Below are 25,682 nucleotides of genomic sequence, written 5' to 3'. Positions count from 1 at the left end.
ATAACCACCATGACTTGTTTTCTCATTTCAGAAATATGAAATTCTTTAGCTAAGATGATTGGATGTTTAATTTCTTCTGGCATCATTGCTTTTTCTAATCTATTTTTTTTATTCAATCATGAATATTTTTCTAAAGCATGTTGTTCTTTGCAATACAAACAGCTTTCCTGAACAGTTTGATCTTTTTTCATAGCTTCATTATCCGTTCTTGTATCTTTGGTTTCTGCTGAGAGGATGTTTTAGACTTCTTTACATCCTTGAAACTTTTGAAGTACCCTTAATGTTTCCAAATGCTGGTATGGTGTAAACATGCACATGCCATTCCAAAAATCGTATAACAACCTCAAAGGTAGCATCCCTTCCGGGAATCATCTTAAGCTCTGCAACTTAAGTTCTCCATAAGTCCTTCAGAAAATTCAGCTCTTGCAAATATTCACAACTTCTCATTGTGTTACAACATCCTCTCAGAAAGAATGCTTGCAAAGCATTTGCATCCTCTGATTTTATTGCTGGCCAAGAAAGAAACTTGTTTATGTGGGCCCTTGCAATCTTATGCTCATTGCCATTATGATAATGCAATTATTCTTGGTCTAGATTCATATATTGGCTACTTTTGACTAACTCCTTCACCTATCCTCCAGTATACTGTTCCAGGTAATATAAACGATCTTTGGCATTTTTAGTATTACTTTCAATGTGATGTTAAAAGAAATTCATGAACATCAGATATTGTAATGGATCACTATTTAAAACTGAATTTCCTTCTTAGGTAAACCATATGAATCTTGTTGCTGCGCTAACATAGCAGAAATTTCATTTTGTTTTGCCAAGATTGATAATATATTGTCTTGTCTACCATCGCTTGCAACTGGTTATCTTGTTGTCAATGGAGCTGGTTGAACTTGAACTGGTGTCATTGGTGTTGGATCTTGATATGTAAGTGATGGATTTGATGGGTTTCCTCGGTATAGCTGTGATGGCATTGGTGGAAATCCTTGACTTTTTGCTGTTTCTTCAGCAACACGTGGTTGAAATGTCAATTGTTAAGTATGATTAACTCATGTAGTTGAACCTGGTTGAAATGCTCTTCTTTCAGGAAGATTCATAAATTGTGTGCTCGGAAAAGATAGAATGTCGCTAGCCCTTTCCACAGGGTTGCTCATTGACAATCGAGCACTAGCAATGCCACCTGTGGTTACAGTACCCATTGATGTGTTGGTAGCTCCTTGGGTACATCCTTGAGTGATGGATCTTGCAGAAGCCTGAGCTAATGCTTTTACTCTAGCCATCTTCATAGCATGTTGTTCCTCAAGCTCTAGTCTTTTCTCTCTTCAATAATCCTTTTCATTCTTCTTGCAGTTAGGAGCTGTAGACAATGAGAATGGACATTTCTGTGCCATAATCCACAACTCCTCATTGAAGATATATGTTAAATCTCTATTTAAAATTATACTAATAATGCCAGAGTGTTCCGAAGTTTGGATTTTTCCAGATTTTGGAAAGCCTGACTTAAGCCCACCTGAATTGTGCTGCCGTATCCACCCCCATCCCCTTCCAGTCGCACTACTATCTCGCCCCCCCCGCCTGACTCGCGCTGCCGCTCTCCCCCCCTCGCCCGCCCGAGTCGTGCTGCCAGTCTTCCCCCTCGCCCACCGAGTCGCGCTGCCGATCTTTTGCCTGCCCGACTCGCACTGCCAGTCTCCCCTCCCCCCCCCTTGCCCACCCGAGTCGTGCTGCTGGTCTCCCCTCTTGCCCGCCCGACTCACGCTGCCATCTCTCTCCCAACTTGTTGGAGTTTGGAGTTTTCCGGATTTTAGGTGTCTGGAAAAAGGATTGTTTATCAGTACAATTTTTTCTAGCAACTGTTCCAATCAGAAGTAAATCATTACTCCTCAGAAAGTCACTCTTGACCACAAATAATTTTTGATGTATATGCATCTATCAGCAAATAATGGCAGAATTTTATTAGAAAAGCCTGAAACTTATACGTTTGTTTCCTCCTCAACATGCCTGATAGGAACTTACTACCCATTTTTCACTGAAAAGCCGCATTATTGCCATATACACCATTCATCTCTGGAAGCTGGCTTACTTGTTAACACACAACAGATGAAAATCCAGGTTGATGAGTTCTTTTACACAGCAAGCCGGCTTTCAGAAGCAAAAGAGGCAGGATGTGTAGTAGAGCCCCGCTTCGCCTCTGACACTACCTACCTTGGCGGATAAAAGCCGGGTAAGTTCAGGCTCCCTCCAATGTGCTTTTGATGTATTCACACAGGTAAGAAAAGCGTTCAAAAGGAGGATAATACCCAGCTTGAATCCTCCGTGTAAAAGGGTGAGACTGTCAAATGAATTATGGTGTAATGTATTGAACATATGATGGTGAAAAGAGTGCTTTTTATCCAGTTAATGGATTGGCTTATATCTACATACATTGTAGTAATATAGTTGGAATACATGTTTATAACTTGGCTTCAGATTTTAAATACTGATATGATTCAGAAGAGGCTCATGTTTAAACTAGCATTCTGCCATGAGATAAAATTGCATTAATTTTGTTATTTGATTTTACTTCCATTTTGATCTTTTTCAAAGTCTTAATGCAATATTATACATTTTTTAAAATGAAACATAGCATCTGTAGTTGTTGATCCTTAATAGTAGCTGTGCAATTGCTAATTCAGCCTTTTCCTCCTGTACATTTGTTTACTTATTTACTAAATGTCAAAGTAAATGCTTTTATTGGTTTTCTTTCTTTCTTGGCATTTGATTATAAGAATGATGTCTGACTAAGGTTGATGGGAGATAACCTTCTCAGTTTATTAATAATTAAAGCTTTTGTGTTAGTTTATGGTAATTTACACACTGAGAAACTCTTAGTCTTTCCAAACTGACATGGTTTGGAATGGAATTGTTCAGCAATTGTTATCACTTTTTGAACAAGAATTTTCTGCTACATCAACCATGTGTCTATATGCAATGAAGCATGAAATCTCCATGCCTGGGCATGAATCTCATTCTAAAATTAAACTAAATTTGCTTGAGTTCCGACGTGAATTCAGTCTGTGCAATCCAGAATTACTTCAGTTTGTGCAAGAAAGTTTGAATATCCTTCATAATTTCATTTTGAATAATTTTGAATGTTGATCTTCTAAAAACATTTTTTTAAAATAACCATCATTGCAAGCAATAAAGCTCATCTTTACTCTCTTATACCAGCATCAATGAAGCAATTAAACAAACCTGAATAATCACAAACCCCTGTGAAGCCAAAAGTCCCAAACATTATGGTGTTGTATAAAAAGTTCTGCAATTTCAAAATGGACAAATCAAAATCTATACAAGTAACCTTGAATAAAATCTGGAATTTGCACTTTAATTATATGTGAATTGTTTGCTTACAAATTTAAAACTGTGGAGCACAGAGGCAAATAAAGGAAGTGTTTTTGTTCCAAACATCATGGAAGGCACTATAAACTGTTTCTGCCATACCTGATTATTTATATTTTACTTTTATGGTCCATTGAAAGCATTTTCTTTCATAGTAGAAACATATTTACTCACAATTCTTTTTAGACACATTTCACGATATCAGGTCCTTTCGGCCAACGATTCTGTGCCGCCCAATTTGCTTTCAACGTATTGAATTCATGTAGGCTAAAAGCCAGGAGTATTTAAAATGTTATCCAGATTTTCACACAGTTAGGGCAACGCTATTACAGCACCAGTGATCCGGGTTCAAATCCAGCACTGTTTGTAAGGAGTTTGTACATTCTCCCCATCTTTGTGTGTTTTCACCAGATGCTCCCTTTTCCTCTCACCCTTCCAAACGAACAAGGGTTGTAGGTAAAATTAGAGTATTTGGGCGGCACAGAATCGTTGGCCGAAAGGACCTGATATCGTGAAATGTGTCTAAAAAAAAATTGTGAGTAAATATGTTTCTACTATGAAAGAAAATGCCTTCCATGATGTTTGGAACAAAAACACTTCCTTTATTTGCCTCTGTGCTCCACAGTTTTAAATTTGTAAGCAAACAATTCACATATAATTAAAGTGCAAATTCCAGATTTTATTCAAGGTTACTTGTATAGATTTTGATTTGACCATTTTGAAATTGCAGAACTTTTTATACAACACCATAATGTTTGGGACTTTTGGCTTCACAGGGGTTTGTGATTATTCAGGTTTGTTTAATTGCTTCGTTGATGCTGGTATAAGAGAGTAAAGCTGGCTTCTAAGCTTTTGATAAGTTTTGGAGTCAGTTGTTGCCATTCTCAATATGAGGTCCAGAGTTGTCCCAGTGTAAGTCAAAAAAGCCATTATAAGGCTAAAAAATAAGAATAAAACAGTAAGAGACATTACCCAAACTTTAGGATTACCAAAATTAACTGTTCGGAACATCATTATGAAGAAAGAAGATATTGGTGAGCTCAGTACTGCTGATGGCAGAAGAATTCTCACTATGGTGAAGAAAAATCCACAAAAGCTGGTTGGACAGATCTGAAACACTCTGCAGGAGGCAGCTGTGAATATGTCAATGACTACTGTCTGCAGAAGACTTCATGAATAAAAATACAGATGGTACACTGCAAGATGCAAACCACTTGTTAGCTACAGAAACAGGATGACCAGATTTCAGTTTGCTAAGAAGTACCTGTATTTAAAAGAGCCTGCTGAATTCTGGTAAAAGGCCTTGTGGACAGATGGGACCGAGATGAACTTGTATCAGAATGATGGCAAGAGAAAAGTGTGGAGGCGTAAAGGAACTGCCCATGATCCAAAGCATACCACCTCATTTATGAAATATGGTACTGGGTATGTACAGCTACCCAGGTACTGGCACACTGATTTTCATTGATGATGTAACTGCTTATGACAATATCAAAATGAATTCTGAGGCCTCCAAACTCATTGATCAGTACTTCATCCTTCAGCATGACAATGATTCTAAATATTCTGCTCAAGCAACAAATTAGTTTTTCTGGGCTAAAATCTAGAAAATTCTTGAATGGCCAAGTCAGGCACCTAATCTAAATCGAGTCGAGCATGCCTTCTGCCTGCTGAACATAAATCTTAAGGGGACAATCCCCCAAAATGAGCAGGAGCTGCTGATGGCTGCAGTAGAGGTCTGGCAGATCATCAACAGAGAAGATACTCAGCACCTGGTGATGTCTGAATTAGAGGCTTCAAGCAGTCATTGCATGCAAGGGATATGAAAACAAGTACTAAACATGACTAATGTGCATACCATTGCTATGTCCCAAATATTAAGTCCTGCAATTTCTACATGGTCAAACCAAAATGATACAAATAGCCTTATAAAATCTGGAATGTGCACTTGACTCTAATGTGAATTGTTTGCTTACAAATTTAAAACTGTGAAGCACAGGGGCAAATAAGGAAAAAAGTGTCTTTGTCCCAAACTCCTGGACTTATTTGTGGACAATGAGGATGTCACAAACACATATGAAGAATGTGTCACTTATTTATCACTGTCACAAACCCATTTAGCTGGAGTTAGGTGGGTGGGGGGGGGGGGAGTTGGAGATAATACTGGCAATAATTTGGACTCTATCTCTATTTTTATGCCTTGTAGCATTTAAAAAAATTATAATATTCCTGCTTCAATGACTATTTGCTTACCTTACCAGCAAGAAATAATGCCATGTTTATGAAACTGTGGCTCATGATGCTCTTAATAGGATGTTACTTTGGATGACTTAAAATTTTATTTCATTTATGAAAGCTCAGATATTTTTAGTAAATATAAATTTAAGAAATTAGGGCAGCAACTCTGCCTTTCTTTCTGTCATGTTGTTCATGTGCCTATTTATTTCTCCCAGGTTCTGGAAAAGCATCCAAATACACCAATGACACCAAAGCAGATATTACAAGTCATTCAGAAAGAGGGATTGAAAGAAATGAGGTCAGTGTTCAGCAGTGAAACATAATTTTAGGCATCTGTTAAACTTTAAATGTGAATTTTGTCATTCAATTCGTTGAAACTTTCTGGGACTTTCAGTCTCGGTTTTGAATCCTATATTTTTCTAATTCTGCCAACCTCAAATCAAATTTTGAATTCATTTGATGCTTGTGCCCCAATTATCTTATTTATGAAAACATTTCTGCAAAAAAAACATGAGCAGTCGTAGCCCTGCTGGAAAGTATTTTGTTTTGTTAGATTAGTCACATTGTCTTTTGTACACTATCTGAATCAAAACAGCAAGGGTAATGTGAAATTATAAACAAAATATTAATTGGTAATGGGCAGGCAATAGACCTTTCTATGTTCTGATATTCTCTTAGTATGCGTCAAGCACAAAAATGGAATTCGTTCTGCTGCTCCTGACCACCTGTACGAGAGATAAAAGTTGAGGCTTTTTTCACTGGCACTGAGAATTTTAACTATTTCAAGATGATTAAAATTTTAAGATAAATAGCAGTAGATGACATCAATTAATGGTTGAAACAGCAGCAAAAACTTATGATCACAATTTTAAAAAAAAACAGAATTGACACAAATTTTCTCACGCAGCGTTTAGAATTTGTAATTCTCTTCCACAACTCTTTGCTGGAACAGAATGCATAAATTCATTTGAAAGTAAATTGAATACTTGATAGAAAGGCATATATTTAAATTCCACTTTCATGACTGCAAGGCACCCAAAATATTTAATAGCTAATAAAATGAAATCACTGTTATAGATGAACAACCAATATTACAAAGAGAAGTCTTTCACAAGAAAACAATTAGATATTTACCAGCCAAATCTTTTTTAAGTGGTGTAGATTTAAAGATAAATATTGAAAAGGACATTGATTCATTTTTGAAATAATGCCACAACACATTTGATGTCCACATTCATTTAACAGAATGGACAGTTGAGACAAAGAGGGTTATTTTCAGATTGGTAGGCTGGACTCCAGGTGCAAGCTGTAGAAACAAGTTGTAAGTGGAGCACAACATGCTTTCCAACTTCAATAGGGAAAGTTTTAAGTGAACAGCTAAAAATTTGACAGATGGGGGTATAATTTAGAGAAATGTCATTTTAGCCACATTTGTAGGAAGAACAGAAAATCTGAATGTTATTTAAATCAAGATAGACTGTGGTACTGTTCATTATTGTGTCTGAAATAATGACTGGAGCCGGCAGGTGCAGTGAACCAAACAATGAACTTTACTAAGTATAAATCAAATACATTAACATTGGCAGGGAGAGAGCCTGTAGCTCAGCATTTGCTCTCTCTACTCTAGTGACCTCACAGTACCTGCACATGCGCAGGGCACCCTTGTAGGTACAGAGACTGCAGCGTGATTGTAGTGAGAGTAGGACAGCCGATAGCTGTGGCTGTCTACGTCCTCTTTCTTGAGCCAACCCTCCCACACATCACGTTAAGTACCTGCATTTACTAGTCCGATAACAAATATACAAAATATATACATCAACCCAATTCAGTCCTGGTACTTCGGGTTTGACTTGCAAACATGTCCAGCACACATTTTGTACAACCCTTCTTTGGAAGTGGAGGCTTGAGGCAACTCATCTGCAGATTCTCGCTCACGGTTATGGGGGCACTGTCTGTGTCGCTCATGACTTCCTCTGGGGCTGTGGCTGGGTTCTCTGTGTTTCTGGGCTCATCAAGAAATATCGGTCTGTCTGGGTTTTGTGATGGGCAAGGTTCTTTTATAGGGAGGATGTGCCTTCTGTTCCTCCTGTAGGTTTTTTTCCACAAATGAATGAGGTATGACCTCAGCTCTTGGCAGCTTTGTTTCACTATGCTTGGGCGGTCATATCCCTCTGGCGTTGGAAGTCTGACGACCTGCTCTTCAGTAAGGGGCAAGAGTGGCCTGCTGGTTTTGTCATAACATTTCTTTTGCGCCAGCCACTTGTTTAGCAGTTGGGCATTGATGTCCTGTAGGTCTTTAACATGAGGGTTTAGGAGCCTCCTTGCCACCAGAAGGGTTGTCCTGGTTTGCCATGACATGAATCGATGCGCCGGTGTGCCCAGGGTGTTGTCCCGAGGGACATTCCTCAGTTTGAGCAGGCTGAGGAATAATTCCATCTTCTCTCTTTGGCAATGTTCCATGAGCTGTTTGGCGCTCCTTACTGCTCTTTCAGCGAGCCTTTTGGATTCGGGGTATTCCAGGCTGCTGGTAATGTGGGTAAAATCCCATGAAGAGGCAAAATCATGAAGGTTTTGGCTGGTGAACTGACTGCCATTGTCAAAAAGGAGTGAGTGTGGGGCTCGGTGCAGCGAGAAGTGGCGTTTGAGCTTCTTGATGACTGCCTCTGAGTTGGTGGCTCATAGTAGGTCCATCTCGAACCAGCCTGAGTCAGTCAGCTCTAGGTAGATGTCAGTTGCTACTGTCAACCAGGGTAGGGTGGGTTCTGGGTGCAGCTGTAATGGCTATCTTTACTGAGGGGCCTGGTACTGTTGGAGACCACACAGGACTGCACCTCTTCATCTATCAGGTCAGACATGTCTAGCCAGAAAACAATGTCACTTGCCCTACGTTTTGTCACTTCCATGTTGGGGTGTCATCTTTGCAGGGTTTCTACGTTCATGTTCTTTAGTGTAGTGGGGATAACTGCTCTCTGGCCTTTCATAATTATCCCCTCGTCAATGATTAGTTCATCCCGATAAGGAAAGCATTGTTGTATTGCCAGTGGCAGGCTGCACTGCTTGGTCAGCCAACTGCCTTTAATGAAGTTGCCCAAGCAGCTCAAGGTTTTGTCCTCTGCAGTATGCTTACTCAGTTCATCAAGTCAGGCCAAGGAGATGTGGCTCACTGTCATGACATCAAAGGTATCTTCTTCCTCGGCCTGCCGCTTTGTGCACTTCCTGGGGGCTTGTGAAAGGGCATCAGCTAGGTGCATTTCTTTGCCGCATTTGTGAATTAGGGTGATGTGGTACTTTTCTAACTGAAGCATCATCTGCTGAAGTCTTCCTTGGCTGCATGGATGGCTTTGTTGATGATAATCACTGGGGGTAAATGGTCAGTTTTGATGGTCAGTTTTGATGGTAATCTGTCTGCCATATGCATAATCACAGCCAGAAGCTCCTTCGTGATTTGGGCGTACCTCATCTCTGTGTTTGTAAGCGATCTGAATGCATAAGCCACTGGTTTGCCATCCTGCAAATATGCCACGCCTAGACCATACTAGGAAGCATCACAGGTCAGCAGCACAGGCCTGTGCACATCGAAGTAGGAGAGGACTGGTGGGCAGGACATATGTCGCTTGAGGGCCTCAAATGCATCCTGCTGCTGGTGGTTCCATGTCCACTCAGTGTCCTTGTAGGTCAGCTGTCGGAATGAGGACATTGGTTTGCTGGCAAAGGGTATAAATTTACCCAGGTAGTTTACCATGCCCAGGAATTGCTGTAGAGTTGCCATGTCCTTAGGTACTATCATTTTGGTGATGGCCATCATTTTCGAAGGGTCCGCCTTCAGCCCCTCACTAGAAAACACGTGACTCACATAGCTGATTTGGTTGAGGCAGAACCTGCACTTGTTGGGGTTAAGCCACAGGTTTACCTCCCTTGCGCAGTCGAACACTCTTCTCAGGTTTTTGTCATGTTCTTCTCACGATGTTCCATCCACCAGTGGCGCAAGGGTATCTGGCGAATATCTGTTCCATAGACAGCTGGAAAACTTTGCTTGTCAAGTTAATGCTGGAAGGCATTCTCCGGAACCTGCACCAGCTGAAAGCCGTGCTGAAGGTGGTCAGTAGTGACGAGCGACGGTCAAGTGAGATTTTCCAGAACGAGTTCTTTGCATCTAGGACTGACAACACCATTGCACTGGCCATCTGTGTGGCCACTTCCTCTACTGTCCGCATGGTGTGATGCGATCTTAGGGCTGTGTTCAGGTCCCGTTGATTGATACAAATGTGGATTTCTTGACCGTCCTCTTCTTGGCGGCTCCAATGGTCGACACCCACTCTGCCGGTTCCGAGACTGGAGTTATGACCCCCAAATCCTGTATTCTGTCCAGATCGGCCTTGACTCTTTCTTTCATGGGCACGGGGATGCAGTGTGCTGAACGGACCATGGGTCTCACCTCCGGGTCAAGCTGCATGGAATACATCATTGGTAACCTCCCTAGCTTGTTTATGAAAAGTTCTTCATACTCCAAGAGGATTGTTCACGAGAGATTGTCTTCAGTCAGACTTCACTGATGGATGTCAATGCCAAAGGAAATGAGTCCCACACAGTGAGGCCAAGCAGGGGTTTGACATCTTCACGGACTACAAAGAAAGACACCGTATGGGGCCTTCCTTGTGCCCAGCACTGCAGCTGTATTGTGCCATTGGTCTGGATTTTGCTGCCTCCATAAGCCACCAGGCCTATAGATTTGATGCATGGTAGGACCCACTCCATGTTTCTCAGCTGGTGGAAGACCTTCAATGGCATGATGTTGCATTTCACTCCAGTTTCGATTTTCATCTCAGCCACTTTGCCCTTTCCTCTGATCTGGGTCACCACTGGGTCATCTGTCACTCCTGTAGAAATTCCACCAACATGGTATTTGTCATCTGGGTCGCTCTATCTCTGCTTCGGTTCCAAGTGACTGGCGGCTTTCCTGGGTCTGGTGTGCATTAGAGGCCTGCTGTCTGGATATGCAGCACCTGCTGTAATGGATCCGTCTTCTGCAGCTCAGGCATTGCTGGCCATACACCGGGTACATCTCTCGCCTCAGAATGTGGTCCCCTCTGCAGTTGCCGCACCCCTGTCTGGATATGCAGCACCTGCTGTAATAGATCCGTCTTCTGCAGCTCAGGCATTGCTGGCCATATACTGGGTACATTTCTCGCCTCGGAATGTGGTCCCCTCCGCAGTTGCCACACCCCATTCTGGGTGTAAAGTGGGCTGCTTGGGGAGGCATGTATCTTCTCTGGTCCTCCAGCCATTATTTGCTTGCTGGTCCTGCCTGTACTGTATCAATACTTGTGGTCAGCTGTTGGGGAGCAGCCAGTCTTTCACTGTTCTCCTCAGTAGATTCATAGGTGAGACAAACAATGATGGCCTTTTCCAAAGTTAGCTTGCCATCTAGCAGGAGCAATTTTCTCATATTATCGTCACAAATTCCGCAGACTATCCAGTCTTTGATTAACTCATCACAAAGTGTACCAAAGTATCAGGTTTTGGCTTTAATTTTCAAATCGCTGATGTAGGAGTGTATGGACTCACCAGACTTTTGTTCCCTCCTATTAAACTTGTGTCTTTCCATTGTGACATTTCTCTGAGGGTTGCACATTTTTCTAAACTTGCATTTTAGGCACTTGGAGTCCTCCCTCATTTCAGCTGGATTGGTCACAAGATTCCCCTCATGCACCTCACCCACGTAAACGAATGACATCTCTCAATGGCTTCCGAGCCTGCCAAATTCAACAGAATGTATACTCTGGTATGGGCAGGCTTATCGTTGTGTGCAACTGCTATAAAAATGTCATACTCCTGTTCAAACACGTGCAAGTTCTCAGCTATATTTCTTTGAACACCATGGGATCAGGCTATCGAAATACGTCCGCCATTTTAGGTTTCACAAATGTGGTTTTAATTACTCTCTGTGGTAGTTCTTCAGTTGTGAGGCTTCACTTCTGACACCATGCTCATTTTAGTGTCTGAAATAATGACTGAACCCGACGGGTGCAATGAACCAAACAATGAACTAAGTATAAATCAAACACATTAACATGGCAGAGAGAGAGAGCCTGTAGCTTGGCATTTGTTCTCTTCACAGCACTCTAGTGACCTCTCAGTACCTGCACATGAGCAGTGCACCCTTGTAAGTACGAAGGCTTCAGTGGGTTTGCAGTGGGAGTAGGACAGCTGATAGCAGAGGCTGTCTATAGGTACCAAGATATTTACATGTAATTTTTTTTGAGATGCAAGAAATTAAAATGCAGATACAGCAGAAAACTAGAAAGTACATTGTCCTGCATTTCAGGGGGAAATGGCATTATCTTGGTACAACCCTGTAGGGCATTGGTGAAAACACACCTGAAGTACAGTTTTGGTATGTACTTTGAATTCACAGAGTTAATTCCTGGAATAAAGCAGTTGCCATTTAAGGAAAAGTTGAATGGGTTGGGTTAATCCTAATTCAAGGTTAAAAGAATGAGAGGTGTTCTTTTTGAAACATTTGGGGCGATGGGGGGAGGGAGCATCTGACAGGGTTGATTTTGTTGTACGCTTCATTGGGGAATCTAGAACTGGGAGCATAATCGCAAAATAAGTTATTACCCATTCAAGAAAGAAAAGAAGAGGAGTCGTGAAGCATTCGAATTCTGTCCCTCAGAAAATTGTGGAGACAGTCATTAACTATATTCCAGGCTAAGATTAATAGATAATACGACTAAAAGGGAGTCAAAGGATATGGGTAGCATCAAGGAAAATGAAGTACAAAATCAGATAAGCAAAATTTTATCGAATGGCAAAGCTGGCTTGGGGGACCTTATGAAGAATTTTATACAAGTTGTCTTGTATGACAACTTTCCCTCAGGATTTCATTAAATGTTGAGCTTGATCTTATGCTCATATTTTTGGAGTGGGAAGTGCACCACCACTTTCTAACCTAGTGTTAAGAAACTTCCAATGGACACAGTAAAAATGCACTATTGAAGGATATAAGAAGTGAATGGGATTGAAGTGTCATGGGCAACATCTGGCACAGATATGATTTTATTTTAAAGTCAGCGGATAAGTACTTCTTGTTTTTAAATAATTTTCCAATTAAGCCAGAGTTTGAAAATGTTTACTTGATCAACAAGTGAGAAAGAAGGGAATAAAAGTAATAATTCACCAGATATCAAAGAAAATACTGCCGAGAAGTGATCTGAACCAGAGATTGGCAGTAATCCACACCAATTCTGACAGAAGAAACAGACATGTAGCATCATTCCAGACATATCCTGCTGAATAAATAAAATGCTCTGGAGATTATCTATATAATTTCTTCTTATGGGAAATAGATGATTTCAGTTGGATGCTTTTGCATCATTATCATTATGAGATAAACACTTACATTTCAATATAACCATATACAGCACAGAACAGGCCAGTTTGGCCCTACTAGTCCATGCCGGAACAAATCCCCACCCTCCTAGTCTCACTGACCAGCACCTGGTCCATACCCCTCCAATCCTCTCCCCGCCATGTAATTATCCAGTCTTTCCTTAAATGTAAATAATGTCCTTGCTTCAACCACCTCTGCCGGAAGCTCATTCCACATCCCAACCACCCTTTGCGTGAAGAAATTTCCCCTCATGTTCCCCTTATAATTTTCCCCCTGCAATCTCAAACCATGGCCTCTGGTTTGAATATCCCCCACTCTTAATTGAAAAAGCCTATCCACATTTACTCTGTCTGTCCCTTTTAAAATCTTAAACACCTCTATCAAGTCCCCTCTCAATCTTCTACGCTCCAGAGAAAAAAGCCCCAGTCTGCACAACCTTTCCCTGTAACTCAGACCCTGAAATCCTGTCAACATTCTCGTGAACCTTCTCTGCACTCTCTCTATTTTGTTTATATCCTTCCTATAATTCGGTGACCAAAACGGCACACAGTATTCCAAACTTGGCCTCACCAGTGCTTTGTACAATTTCATCATAACATCCCAACTCTTGAATTCAATACTCCGATTTATGAAGGCCAACATTCCAAATGCCTTCTTCACCACTCTATCTACCTGAGTATCAACTTTGAGGGTACTATTTATCATAACTCCTAAATCCCTTTGTTGCTCTGCACTCCTCAATTGTCTCCCATTCAATTTCATAATTGATTTAAAGAAAATCTTAAATGGAAGCAATACACATTTCTACAGGGTACAAAGTTGTTAAAGTTAAATCTAAAAGCAATCAGCAGATTACAGCTGGGTCAGATAAATTGTGTGAATGGATTTTGTAAAGGTGAGATTAATGTCAACAAGTGCAAGGTTTTTGCATACGAGGTTATTAAACTCAAGGTGCCACTCTATTCTTCTTGGTTACCCCTTAATGGAAATTTTGCATGTTTTAAAGATGCTTAGAAGGTGAGTGTTAGATTTTAAAGGAAATAAAGATTCTAAGTACTTCTATAAAACAACTAAATGAATGAAAATTTAAGATACATATTACCATTGGCTATATTTGGCTTAATACTATTAGCCTTGCATAGTCAGGATATTATTTTCAAGGGATTCTATCAAAAGAAACTTCACTGAGATTGTAAAAATCTGCTTCAAGATTGTAGGTTACTATTTTTAAATAAGGATGTTATTAGCTAAATTATAAAATTTATAAGCAAAAACTTAGTTGTTGTCTAATCTAAAACAAACTGATTAGATTATCAGAATTAATAATTTTTAAAATGCACATTACAATTTTGCCAAAGAATAGAGCAGGCCAGATGCTGGAATTGGCAATGAGCCACTTCCAAAATAAATGTGAACTAACCTCAAATGATCTGAAAAGTAGGATCTTTCAGAGAAAAGTCAACGACATCTCTCAAAATAATGCTGACAACGAAATGAAATTAAAGCTATTGGTAACAATTAAACTTGATAAACTGTCAGAGATTCATTAAAATGTATTGGGCAAATCAAACTACAAGAGACGTTTTCTGTGCATTTAACCTATTTATACTCAAGATCAACAGCAACATTCAAATGATTGAATTTGCAATATTTTTGTAAAAAGGACCCTGTTGGAAGTGGATTCAGGACCTCAGTCCAGGAGATTTATATTTCACTGCTAGAGTCATTTACAGAATTTTTAAAATTGGGAAATAATTTCTTGTTTTTTTTCCCCCTCCACAATAAGTATACTGTTTTGAGTACTGTTGGGGGACATTCTACCAGGGACAAGTTGTGGTGGTCATGTCTCTGTCACAGATGTTGGGCCTTTGGTTTAGAAGAGAAAGGGGAGAAGAGGAGAGCTATGGTGATCGGAAGCTCGTTGGTTAGACCAGTGGATAAAAGGTTCTGTGAACAAGATCGAGGCTCATGGATGGTATGTTACCTCCCTTATGCCAGGGTCAGGGATGCCTCTGATCGAGTTCACAGCATTCTGGAGGGAGAGGGTAAGCAGAGGGATGTCGTGGCTCATGTGGATAGGAATGATAGGAGTAATGATGAGGTACTGAAGAGGGAATATAGGGAGTTAGGTAAGAAGTTAAAAAGCAGGACATTGAGGGTGATAATCTCAGGATTGCTACCTATGCCATGTGCCAGAGGGGTAAGAAGTTGTGACAGATGAATGCATGGCTGAAGAGTTGGTGCAGGGGGCAGGGGTTCAGATTTGTGAATCATTGGAATCTCTTCTGGGGAAAGTCTCACCTGCACCTGAACTGTAGAGGGACCAATATCCTGGCAGGAAGATTGTTAGAGCTGTTGGGGAGGATTTCAACTAGTTTGGTAGGGAGGTGGGAACCAGAATGTGAGTGCAGAGAATAGTGCAAAAGGTCAAAAGCATGTCACAATGTGTTCTGAGTTTGTAAGGAAGGACAGCAGAGGAGGAAACATAAATGTAGCCAGTTAAAGAGTTTGAAATGTGCCTATTTCAATGCTAGGAGTATTAGGAATAAAGTGGATGAACTACGATGTTGCAGCTGTTACACAGACTTAGCTGGAAGGAGGGCAAGATTAGCTAAAGCAGGTACCAGGGTTTAAGTGTTTTAAAAGGAATAGGATAGGAAGTAAGAGAGAGTTGGGGAGGGGGGAATAGCATTACTGGTCAGGGATAGTATCATGGCTATAGAAAGGGAGGAGGCTGTAGAGGGAGTGTCCACTGAGTCGATGTGGGTGAAAGTCAGAAATAGGAAGGGAGCAATCACTGCGCTAGGATAGTCTATAGGCGTCCAAATAACCCCCAAGGAGCAGATAAGCAGGCAGATTTTCTAATGGTGCAGGAAATACAGGATTGTCATTATAGGTGATTTCAACTTCCCTAATAGTATATAACTTGTATAACTGAAAAGTGGCAAAGCAGCAGGTATGGATGGAATCCCCCCAGAAGTCTGGAAGGCTGGCGGCAAAACTCTGCATGCCAAACTGCATGAGTTTTTCAAGCTTTGTTGGGACCAAGGTAAACTGCCTCAGGATCTTCGTGATGCCACCATCATCACCCTGTACAAAAACAAAGGCGAGAAATCAGACTGCTCAAACTACAGGGGAATCACGTTGCTCTCCATTGCAGGCAAAATCTTCGCTAGGATTCTACTAAATAGAATAATACCTAGTGTCGCCGAGAATATTCTCCCAGAATCACAGTGCGGCTTTCGCGCAAACAGAGGAACCACTGACATGGTCTTTGCCCTCAGACAGCTCCAAGAAAAGTGCAGAGAACAAAACAAAGGACTCTACATCACCTTTGTTGACCTCACCAAAGCCTTCGACACCGTGAGCAGGAAAGGGCTTTGGCAAATACTAGAGCGCATCGGATGTCCCCCAAAGTTCCTCAACATGATTATCCAACTGCACGAAAACCAACAAGGTCGGGTCAGATACAGCAATGAGCTCTCTGAACCCTTCTCCATTAACAATGGCGTGAAGCAAGGCTGTGTTCTCGCACCAACCCTCTTTTCAATCTTCTTCAGCATGATGCTGAACCAAGCCATGAAAGACCCCAACAATGAAGACGCTGTTTACATCCGGTACCGCACGGATGGCAGTCTCTTCAATCTGAGGCGCCTGCAAGCTCACACCAAGACACAAGAGAAACTTGTCCGTGAACTACTCTTTGCAGATGATGCCGCTTTAGTTGCCCATTCAGAACCAGCTCTTCAGCGCTTTATGTCCTGCTTTGCGGAAACTGCCAAAATGTTTGGCCTGGAAGTCAGCCTGAAGAAAACTGAGGTCCTCCATCAGCCAGCTCCCCACCATGACTACCAGCCCCCCCACATCTCCATCGGGCACACAAAACTCAAAACGGTCAACCAGTTTACCTATCTCGGCTGCACCATTTCATCAGATGCAAGGATCGACAATGAGATAGACAACAGACTCGCCAAGGCAAATAGCACCTTTGGAAGACTACACAAAAGAGTCTGGAAAAACAACCAACTGAAAAACCTCACAAAGATAAGCGTATACAGAGCCGTTGTCATACCCACACTCCTGTTCGGCTCCGAATCATGGGTCATCTACCGGCACCACCTACGGCTCCTAGAACGCTTCCACCAGCGTTGTCTCCGCTCCATCCTCAACATCCATTGGAGCGCTTACACCCCTAACGTCGAAGTACTCGAGATGGCAGAGGTCGACAGCATCGAGTCCACGCTGCTGAAGATCCAGCTGCGCTGGATGGGTCACGTCTCCAGAATGGAGGACCATCGCCTTCCCAAGATCGTGTTATATGGCGAGCTCTCCACTGGCCACCGTGACAGAGGTGCACCAAAGAAAAGGTACAAGGACTGCCTAAAGAAATCTCTTGGTGCCTGCCACATTGACCACCGCCAGTGGGCTGATAACGCCTCAAACCGTGCATCTTGGCGCCTCACAGTTTGGCGGGCTGCAACCTCCTTTGAAGAAGACCGCAGAGCCCACCTCACTGACAAAAGGCAAAGGAGGAAAAACCCAACACCCAACCCCAACCAACAATTTTTCCCTTGCAACCGCTGCAATCGTGTCTGCCTGTCCCGCATCGGACTTGTCAGCCACAAACGAGCCTGCAGCTGACGTGGACTTTTTACCCCCTCCATAAATCTTCGTCCGCGAAGCCAAGCCAAAGAATATTGACTGGCACCTCCTTACTGTAAGAGGGAGAGCTGGGGCTTAATTTGTCAAGTGTGTCCAAGAAGGCTTCCGGATACAGTATGTAGACCTTCTTTCGAGAGGAGACGCCATAATGTATCTAATTCTGGGGAATGAAACTGGTCAGGTGGCGGACCTCTCAATGCAGGAACATTTTGGTGAGAGAGACCACAACTCCCTGAGCTTTAGCATAGATATGGAAAAGTATAAAAACAGGCAGAATGGGAAAGTGTTTAATTGGGGAAAGGCTAATTACGATAGGATGAGGCAGGAAATAGCGAAAGTAAATTGGAAACAGATATTTAGGGGAGGGAGCACAGAACTAATGTGGAGGAAATCTAGGAACCACTTGAGCTGGGTTCAGGATAGGTTTGTCCCTCATGAGAGACTTGTTCAGAAAGTCTTGAGGCATGGGATTCAAGGAACCTTGGCTGTTTGGAAAGTATTCTTCCTGGAGGTCAATGACTAGTGGAGTACCGCAAGGATCTCTGGGACTTCTGCTCTTCGTATTTTTTTAAATAAATGACCTGGATGAAGAGGCAGAAGGATGTGTCAGGAAGTTTGCAGATGATATGAAGGTTGGAGGAGTTGTGGATGGAGCTGAAGGTTGTTGAAGGTTACAAAAGGATATAGACAGGATGCAAAGTTGGGAGGAAAAGTGGCAGATGGAATTCAATCCAGATAAGAGTGAAGTGAAGCATTTTTGAAAGGCAAATCAGAAGGTTGAGTACAGGATTAATGGTTGGTTACTTGAGTATGGATGAACAGATTTAAAAAAAAAATATTTAGACATACAGCACAGTCACAGGCCATTTCATCATTTACACTCAATTAACCTACACCCCCGGAACGTTTTGTATGGTGGGAGGGAACGGAGCCCCTGGAGGAAACCTTCACAGAGAACCTATAAACTCCTTACAGACTGCATGGGATTTTAACCCCAGTCCTGATCACTAGTGCTGTAAAGGTATTGTACTAACCACTACACCAACTCTGCCACCCCAAATCCATATATCCCTCAAGGTCGCCGCACAGGTTGGTAGGATAGTTAAGAAGGCCTATGGAATGCCGGGCTTCCCCTTAATAGGGGGATTGAGTTCAAGAGTAGAGAGGTCATATTGTAACTCTATAAATCTCTGGTGAGACCACACTTAGAGTATTGTGTTCAGTTATGGTCACCTCATTTTAGGAAGGGTGAGGAACCTATTGGTAAGGGTGCTGAGGAAATTGACCAGGATGTTACCTGGATTTGGAAAATAAGCTTATGAGGCAAGGTTAGCAAAGCTGGGACTTTTTTTCTTGGAGCATAGAAGGATGAGAAGATTCTTAATAGAGGTCTACAAAATTATTAGTTATAAATAGGGTGCACAGCCAGCATCTGTTTCGCAGGGCAGGAATAGCAAACACCAGAGGACATGAGTATAAAGTGAAGGGAGGGAAGCTTAGTGGAGACATCAGGGGTGTTTTTTTTACACAGAGAGTTGTAGATGCCTGGAATGCCTTGCCAGAGATGGTGGTGGAGGCTGAAACATTAGGGGCATTTAAGAGACTCCTAGACAGGCATGTGAATGGAAAAAAAATGGAGGGTTATGGGATAGGAAGGATGTAGTACTTTTTTTAAGGAATATATGGTTCAGCACACCATTGTGGGCCGAAAGGCCTGTCCTGTGTTGTAGTATTCTATGCTCTATGAAATTATTAGTGATAATTTTCATTTGCTTCATTTGAGACTGCATGCCAAGTGCTCTGTGTAATCTGTTTGTTCTTGGCTTGAAAATGGTTAATCAAGTTTCAGCACAATGTAATTAATAAACCTGTTGAGAGTCCATCATTAAAATACTGCTATTGGAAGCGATGTCTTGATTCATAAAAATATTTTTGTTTTGTTGTACCTGACGCTATTTGAGAAATATTTAAAATTTTTAAAATAAAATTTAATATAGAAATACTGCACGGTAACAGGCCCTTCCACCCCAAGAGCCTGTGCTGCACAAGTGCACCAATTAACCTTTAAATTCTATACGTTTTTGAATCACCAAAGCAAAAATGTTTAAAATGTTAATGAAAGAAATGAAAATTGTAGATGCTTGAAATCTAAAATAAAAACAGAAAATTTTGAAAACATTTACAGGGCAGATGTCAACTGTGGTAAGAGAGAAAAATGTTGCAGATTAAAGACCTTGGTCATTCACATTCCCAGTTCTGATGAAGGTTTTCAATCTCAAGTACTCATTCTGCTTCTCATTCTGTTTGCTGTCTGACCTGCTGAGATTCAAGCATTTTTTTTGTGTATTTAATTCAATCATTAGATTATGTGCATGACTAGAAATTACTTTTGAATGTAGTTGATATAAATTTGAATGTTAGGATTTTTGGTATTTTATTGGCATACATTATTCAAATGAGAGTCAGTACAGGGCTATAAAGAACAAAATCAGCTCAGTTAGCTGCACAATTAACTTTGTCAGCATAAAGGACAAATGTTTATAAATGAAAATCAGTAAAAGATTGATTTACAATCTCCAATCAAGACATTCATTACATTCTACCTCTTGGAGCTGCTATAAATTGTTTAGTGTTTAGCTTCTAAATATACAAAACTTAATTTATATTATTTGCTTGTTTATGCATTCAATGGATTTATTGTGTTGATGCTTATCTATGTTTTTTGTGGCATTGTTCTGTCACTTTTAGAGATCCTGTGGCTGATACGAAGTCAATTAGAGACCTGAAGGAATTAAAGAAAGGCTTTCCATTCTTTATCCTCACTACAGTAACAAAAGTTACACCGAGATCTGCTGGGCTTGATACAGTTGAGCCCTTTTGGGAAATATTAGCCCTTGAGAATAATCAACTGACAGAGCTCAAGATGAAAGGCAAAGAAATCTAAATTGGTTACATTGTTGTTGAATGAAAAGATGACCCGAAAGGTGGACCAGATTTTTTTTTGTTTTACCCTTCATGGCTAATTGTCCAGATTTATGAATAAGCCCTTGCTAAGCGCATTTAAAATTTATCCAAAATATCTCTAATAGTTGATTGAATTACACAGTTCGATGTTAAATAAGGTCTCATGAAATCTGCTGTTCTAAAAATATTTTTGCTTTTTGGTTATTGATTTTGTAGAACATAAAGATTACAGTGTGAAAGAAGGATATTCATACCTACAAATTCATGTTGGATCCATCTAAGAACAGTTCAGCTCATTCCACTCTCTTGCTCTCTCCCGATGGTCCATCAAATTCTTAGCATTTAGCCAGCTATTTTAAACACCACAATTGAATGTTGCCATCTTACTTATCTCTGGGCATTCTAGATCCTAACCACTTGTGTATCTTGTTTCTCTTTTGATTCTTTTGATAATCACTTTCATTCTTTTTCCCTTGGTCTTGACCATTTCACCAAAGGGAACAATTTAAATGAATCTATTCTATTCATTATTTCAAAGACTTTGATTAAATCTGCTCTTTTCTGTGGAAAGCCCATCATTTTTTATGATCTATCCCCATAACTAGTCCCCCATTCTTGGTTATTTTGAAACAAATTTCCTAAAGTGTCCAGAAATAAATACAATATCATTTCCATTGTTTTTTAAAGGTTTAGTATCACATCTATGCTCTCATGGTTTTACTTTTAAAGATACCCTTGTGCTTTTTTAAACAAGTTTCTCAAACTTCTGTACCACTTTTACTGAATGAATCCCCCAGGTCTTTATGTTCTTGTATACTTTTTAACGAAAAATAGACTCTCAAGCAATGATCCCTTCGAAATGCGATAGTAAACTTCCTTCCTGTCCAAAAAAACAACCTTTCACCATTTCTTTGTCTCATTTTAATCAATTCATACTGCCTCAGCTCTTTTATTCCATGGGCTTCAGTCTTGATGAAATAATCTTTATGAAACCTTATGTACTGCATCAACTGCTATTTCCCTCATATATCTGTCTTATTCTTCAAAAAATCTATTCTGGCTTTATCTAGTCCAGGGGTGTCAAACTCAAATTCACGGAGGGCCAAAATTAAAAAATTGGACTAAGTCGAGGGCCGAACTAAATATTTATTGAAAATTTTCAACAACATCTGCATGTTTTCTCTTCTTTCAACATATGTAATGTTAAACTTTTTATTATTAAAATAAATGTTTAATAATAGTTTTGGATAAACTCTTTCCAGAAGCATGAACAAATGAGAAATAAAATATTCAATAAATAATATTTCTCTATAGAGGATTTGTCAAATGTTGCTAGTGTGCTGTTGAATAGTAAAATCTGAGGGCTATTGAGAATGTGGGAGAATAACATGATTCCTGAAACAATCAAATGGGTGACTGATTGTGGGCATGAACCCTGCTGGAGGCATGAACTCCAGCAGGGTTATTTGCCTTGCCCTTTTTCCATTGGTACAGATATCCTTTGATTTACACACTTTTCAAGTTTTATGCCTAATAAGCTTGTATCTAGGTGCAGGACCATTTTTAACCAGGAATATATTTATCACTGTGACATGAAACTATTGGAAGATCGTTTTATCCTGAGATTAAAGTTCATAATAATTACTCAGGCCTGTGTGCGGGAGGGCAGGGTTTGCGGGCGATTGGGTTGGACAACGACAGTGCGGGGGCATCGGCTCTCGCTGCAGGGCTGCATCTCGGCGGATCAGCGGCCCTGTCACCGTGAGTCGCGGATCGGCCTGCGGCAGGGAGGGGGAGTGGGCAACGGTCCTGGCGAGGTCAGGCCCGAGGCCTCCGGTTCCGGGCGCTGGGAAGCGGCCTTGGCTTCCCCTGACACCGGCCAGAGTCCAGAAACCAGAGTCCACGGTGAGACCCTGCAACGTAAACAGAGGAGGTGGGGGTGATTAGCGAGCTGATGCCAATGCATTCTGGGATTTGTTGTATTACTGTGCATGCGCTATACTGGCGCGGCGGCCAGCGGGCCACCTCTAATACATTTTTGAAATGATCTTGCGGGCCAAATATAATTATATCGCTGGCCAAACTTGGCCCGCGGGCCAGAGTTTGACATGTGTGATCTAGTCAAACTCTAAATAATTGCTAATTCCGTCACCAAAACTACATTAACTTCTCCACAGTTATTGGGTTCATCCTTGTGAGGATGCGTGCTTAGCCCACTGCTCTACTTATTATACACCCATGACAATGTGGCCAGGCACAATTCCAATGCTTTCTACCAATTTGCTGATGACACCACAGTTGTTGGCAGGCAGAATCACAAACAGCAATGAGGAAGCGAACAGGAGAGAGATAAATCAGCTCATTGAGTGATGTCATGCGAACAATCTTGAGCTCAGGAAGAAGTCAGGTCCAAATTCAAGTGATCAGAAATTTATGCAAGATACTTTTTTGAATTTAACAGATGTCCATATAACCACTTACAGCACAGAACAGGCCAGTTCGGCCCTACTAGTCCATGCCGTAGCAAATCCCCACCTTCCTAGTCCCACTGACCAGCACCCGGTCCATACCCCTCTAGTCCCCTCCTATCTATGTAACGATCCAGTCTTTCCTTAAATGTAACCAATGATCCCACCTCGACCACGTCTGCCGGAAGCTCATTCCACATCCCCACCACCCTCTGTGTAAAGAAATTTCCCCTCATGTTCCCCTTATAATTTTCCCCCTTCAATCTTAAACCATGTCCTCTAGTTTGAATCTCCCCCTTTCTTAATTGAAAAAGCCTATCCACATTTACTCTGTTTGTCCCTTTTAAAATCTTAAACACCTCTATCAAGTCCCCTCTCAATCTTCTACGCTCCAGAGAAAAAAGCCCCAGTCTGCACAACCTTTCCCTGTAACTCAGACCCTGAAATCCTGTCAACATTCTCGTGAACCTTCTCTGCACTCTCTCATGAAAATATTTTAGTAGGGGGAGATTTTAATTTTGTTTGGATCCTTTGGTGGATAAATCATCAAGAACAATAGTTAAATCAAAAGTGGCTAAAACATTATTATTTTTAATGAAGGATTTAAATTTAATTGATATATAGTGAAGGATACATCTTAAGACTGGGACTATGCCTTTTATTTTAATAGATTTGATACATAATCTAGAATCGATTTTTTTTTTGGTTTCAGCTCAAAATCAATCAAGAGTTTGGAATATTGATTCTAAAACAAGAATATTATCTGATCATTGTTGATTGAATTGGAATTTGCTGAAAAACAACACTCAGTATATAGATGGAGATTAAATTTATTATTGAAAAGGGAGGATTTTTGTTTTTTATAAGACAACATATAGAATTGTTTTGTGATACACACTTACATTCAACAGAAGATAGTTTATTATTTGGGATGCATTAAACGCTTATTTATGATGACAAATGATTATATTCCTGAATTAATAAATATGGATCAGACAGGTTTTGCTAAAAATAGACAAATCTTGGAGAATATAGTAAGGTAATTAAGTATAATTCACTTAGCTCAAAAGAAAAAATGATTTGAGTGTAGTAGTGACTTTATATGCAGAAAAGGCTTTTGATCATTTCGAATGGGATTTTTTATTTAAGGTCTTGAGTAAATTTTTTAAATTGGATTAAAGTTTTTTTTTGAAAAAATCCTAGAGCCAAACTAACAACAAATGGTCAGATGTCTCAATCTTTTAATTTAGCTAGATTGAGTAGACAAGGATGTCCTCTATCTCCCACTTTGTTTGTTTTGGCTATAGAACCACTTGCACAAAAGATTCAAACAGATCAACAGTTGAAAGAATTTGTAATATATCAGATTGAACATAAAGTTAGTTTATTTGCTGATGATGTGTTAGTCTATTTAACTCAGCCACAATTATCATTACCTAGACTTTATAAGTAGTTGTTAGGGTATGGCGAAGTTTCAGGATATAAAATAAACTAGGATAAAAGTGAAGTAATGGAATTGGTACAAGGAGATTATTCACAATGTCAAAAAGAACTTCAATTAAGTGGACAGATAAGATTAAATATTTAGGAATAAGTATTAATAATAATTTGAAAAATTTATTATAAATTAAATTGTATTCCATTATTTAAGAAGTTAGATGAAAATTTTAAAAAGTGGGTGAATTTGCCTATCACTTTAATTGGAAGAGTTAATCGTATTAAAATGAATATTTTTTATGAATTCAATATTTATTTTGGACTTTACCTATCTCTCTACTTAAAAAAAAATACAGGATTTAAATAAATAAGTTAGGAAATGTCATTGGAAAGGAAAAATAGCAAGAAAATCATTAGAAAAATTAGCATGGAAATTTGAACTAGAAGGTTTAAAACTTCCTAATTTAAGAATTATTATAAGGCAGCACAACTAAGATTTCTTGTTTCTATGTGTGCAAAAACTAAACCATCATGGATCCCATCTTTGTGTGCAAAAACTAAACCATCATGGATGCCATCTTTCCTTGATGGCATAATTCCTGAGTGCAATTCAATAAATAAAGTTTAATAACATGTGATGTTATTAAAGCTGTCATTTTTGAGACTGATCCTTTGTTAGCTTTGTTTGTGTGAAATGTTAAGATGGCGGTGCTGCCGGAGCTGTGGGGAGTGATGGAGCAGTGATGCAGCGCTCCTGCAGGGTCCAGCCACCCAGTTGACTGCCATCAGCTCTGAACAGGCTTTGAATGGCCCGTTGACGGTGCTGACTGTAATGATAGTGATCATGTTTGCATTTGCCACCAGCAACATCTTAAGGATCCTGTTTGATTATACTTAGCTGCCAGCAGGGAGCTCACACAGAAAGGGAGACTGCTGTATGAAAGATCTGTAATGGATGCTTGCAGCCTCATGGCATGCCTCATGGACTGTTTACAACAACTTTAAAGTAAAGAACCTTTTCCTTCATCCATGTGTTATCTAAGAACTCACACAAGGTGAAACATAGTGTCAGAAGTGGGTTGAAGGAAATTAAAAGGAAATACTTTAAAAGGAAAAATCTAAAGTCAGCA

At 40.4% G+C, this 25,682-nt stretch overlaps 1 protein-coding gene across 1 annotated transcript in view; it reads left to right on the top strand.

The window, feature by feature from the left end:
- LOC138755508 (putative Polycomb group protein ASXL3) overlaps nucleotides 1-25,682 on the top strand; it is a 360,016-nt gene that overhangs the window by 37,929 nt on the left and 296,405 nt on the right. The window contains exon 2 of the mRNA XM_069921623.1: nucleotides 5,844-5,926. Within this exon, the coding sequence (XP_069777724.1) occupies nucleotides 5,844-5,926 (83 nt within the window). The remainder of the gene's footprint in view (nucleotides 1-5,843; nucleotides 5,927-25,682) is intronic.

Source organism: Narcine bancroftii, chromosome 2, assembly GCF_036971445.1.
Source record: "Narcine bancroftii isolate sNarBan1 chromosome 2, sNarBan1.hap1, whole genome shotgun sequence".
In the NCBI taxonomy this organism is placed as follows: domain Eukaryota; kingdom Metazoa; phylum Chordata; class Chondrichthyes; order Torpediniformes; family Narcinidae; genus Narcine; species Narcine bancroftii.
This window is presented reverse-complemented; position numbering and strand designations above follow the sequence as displayed.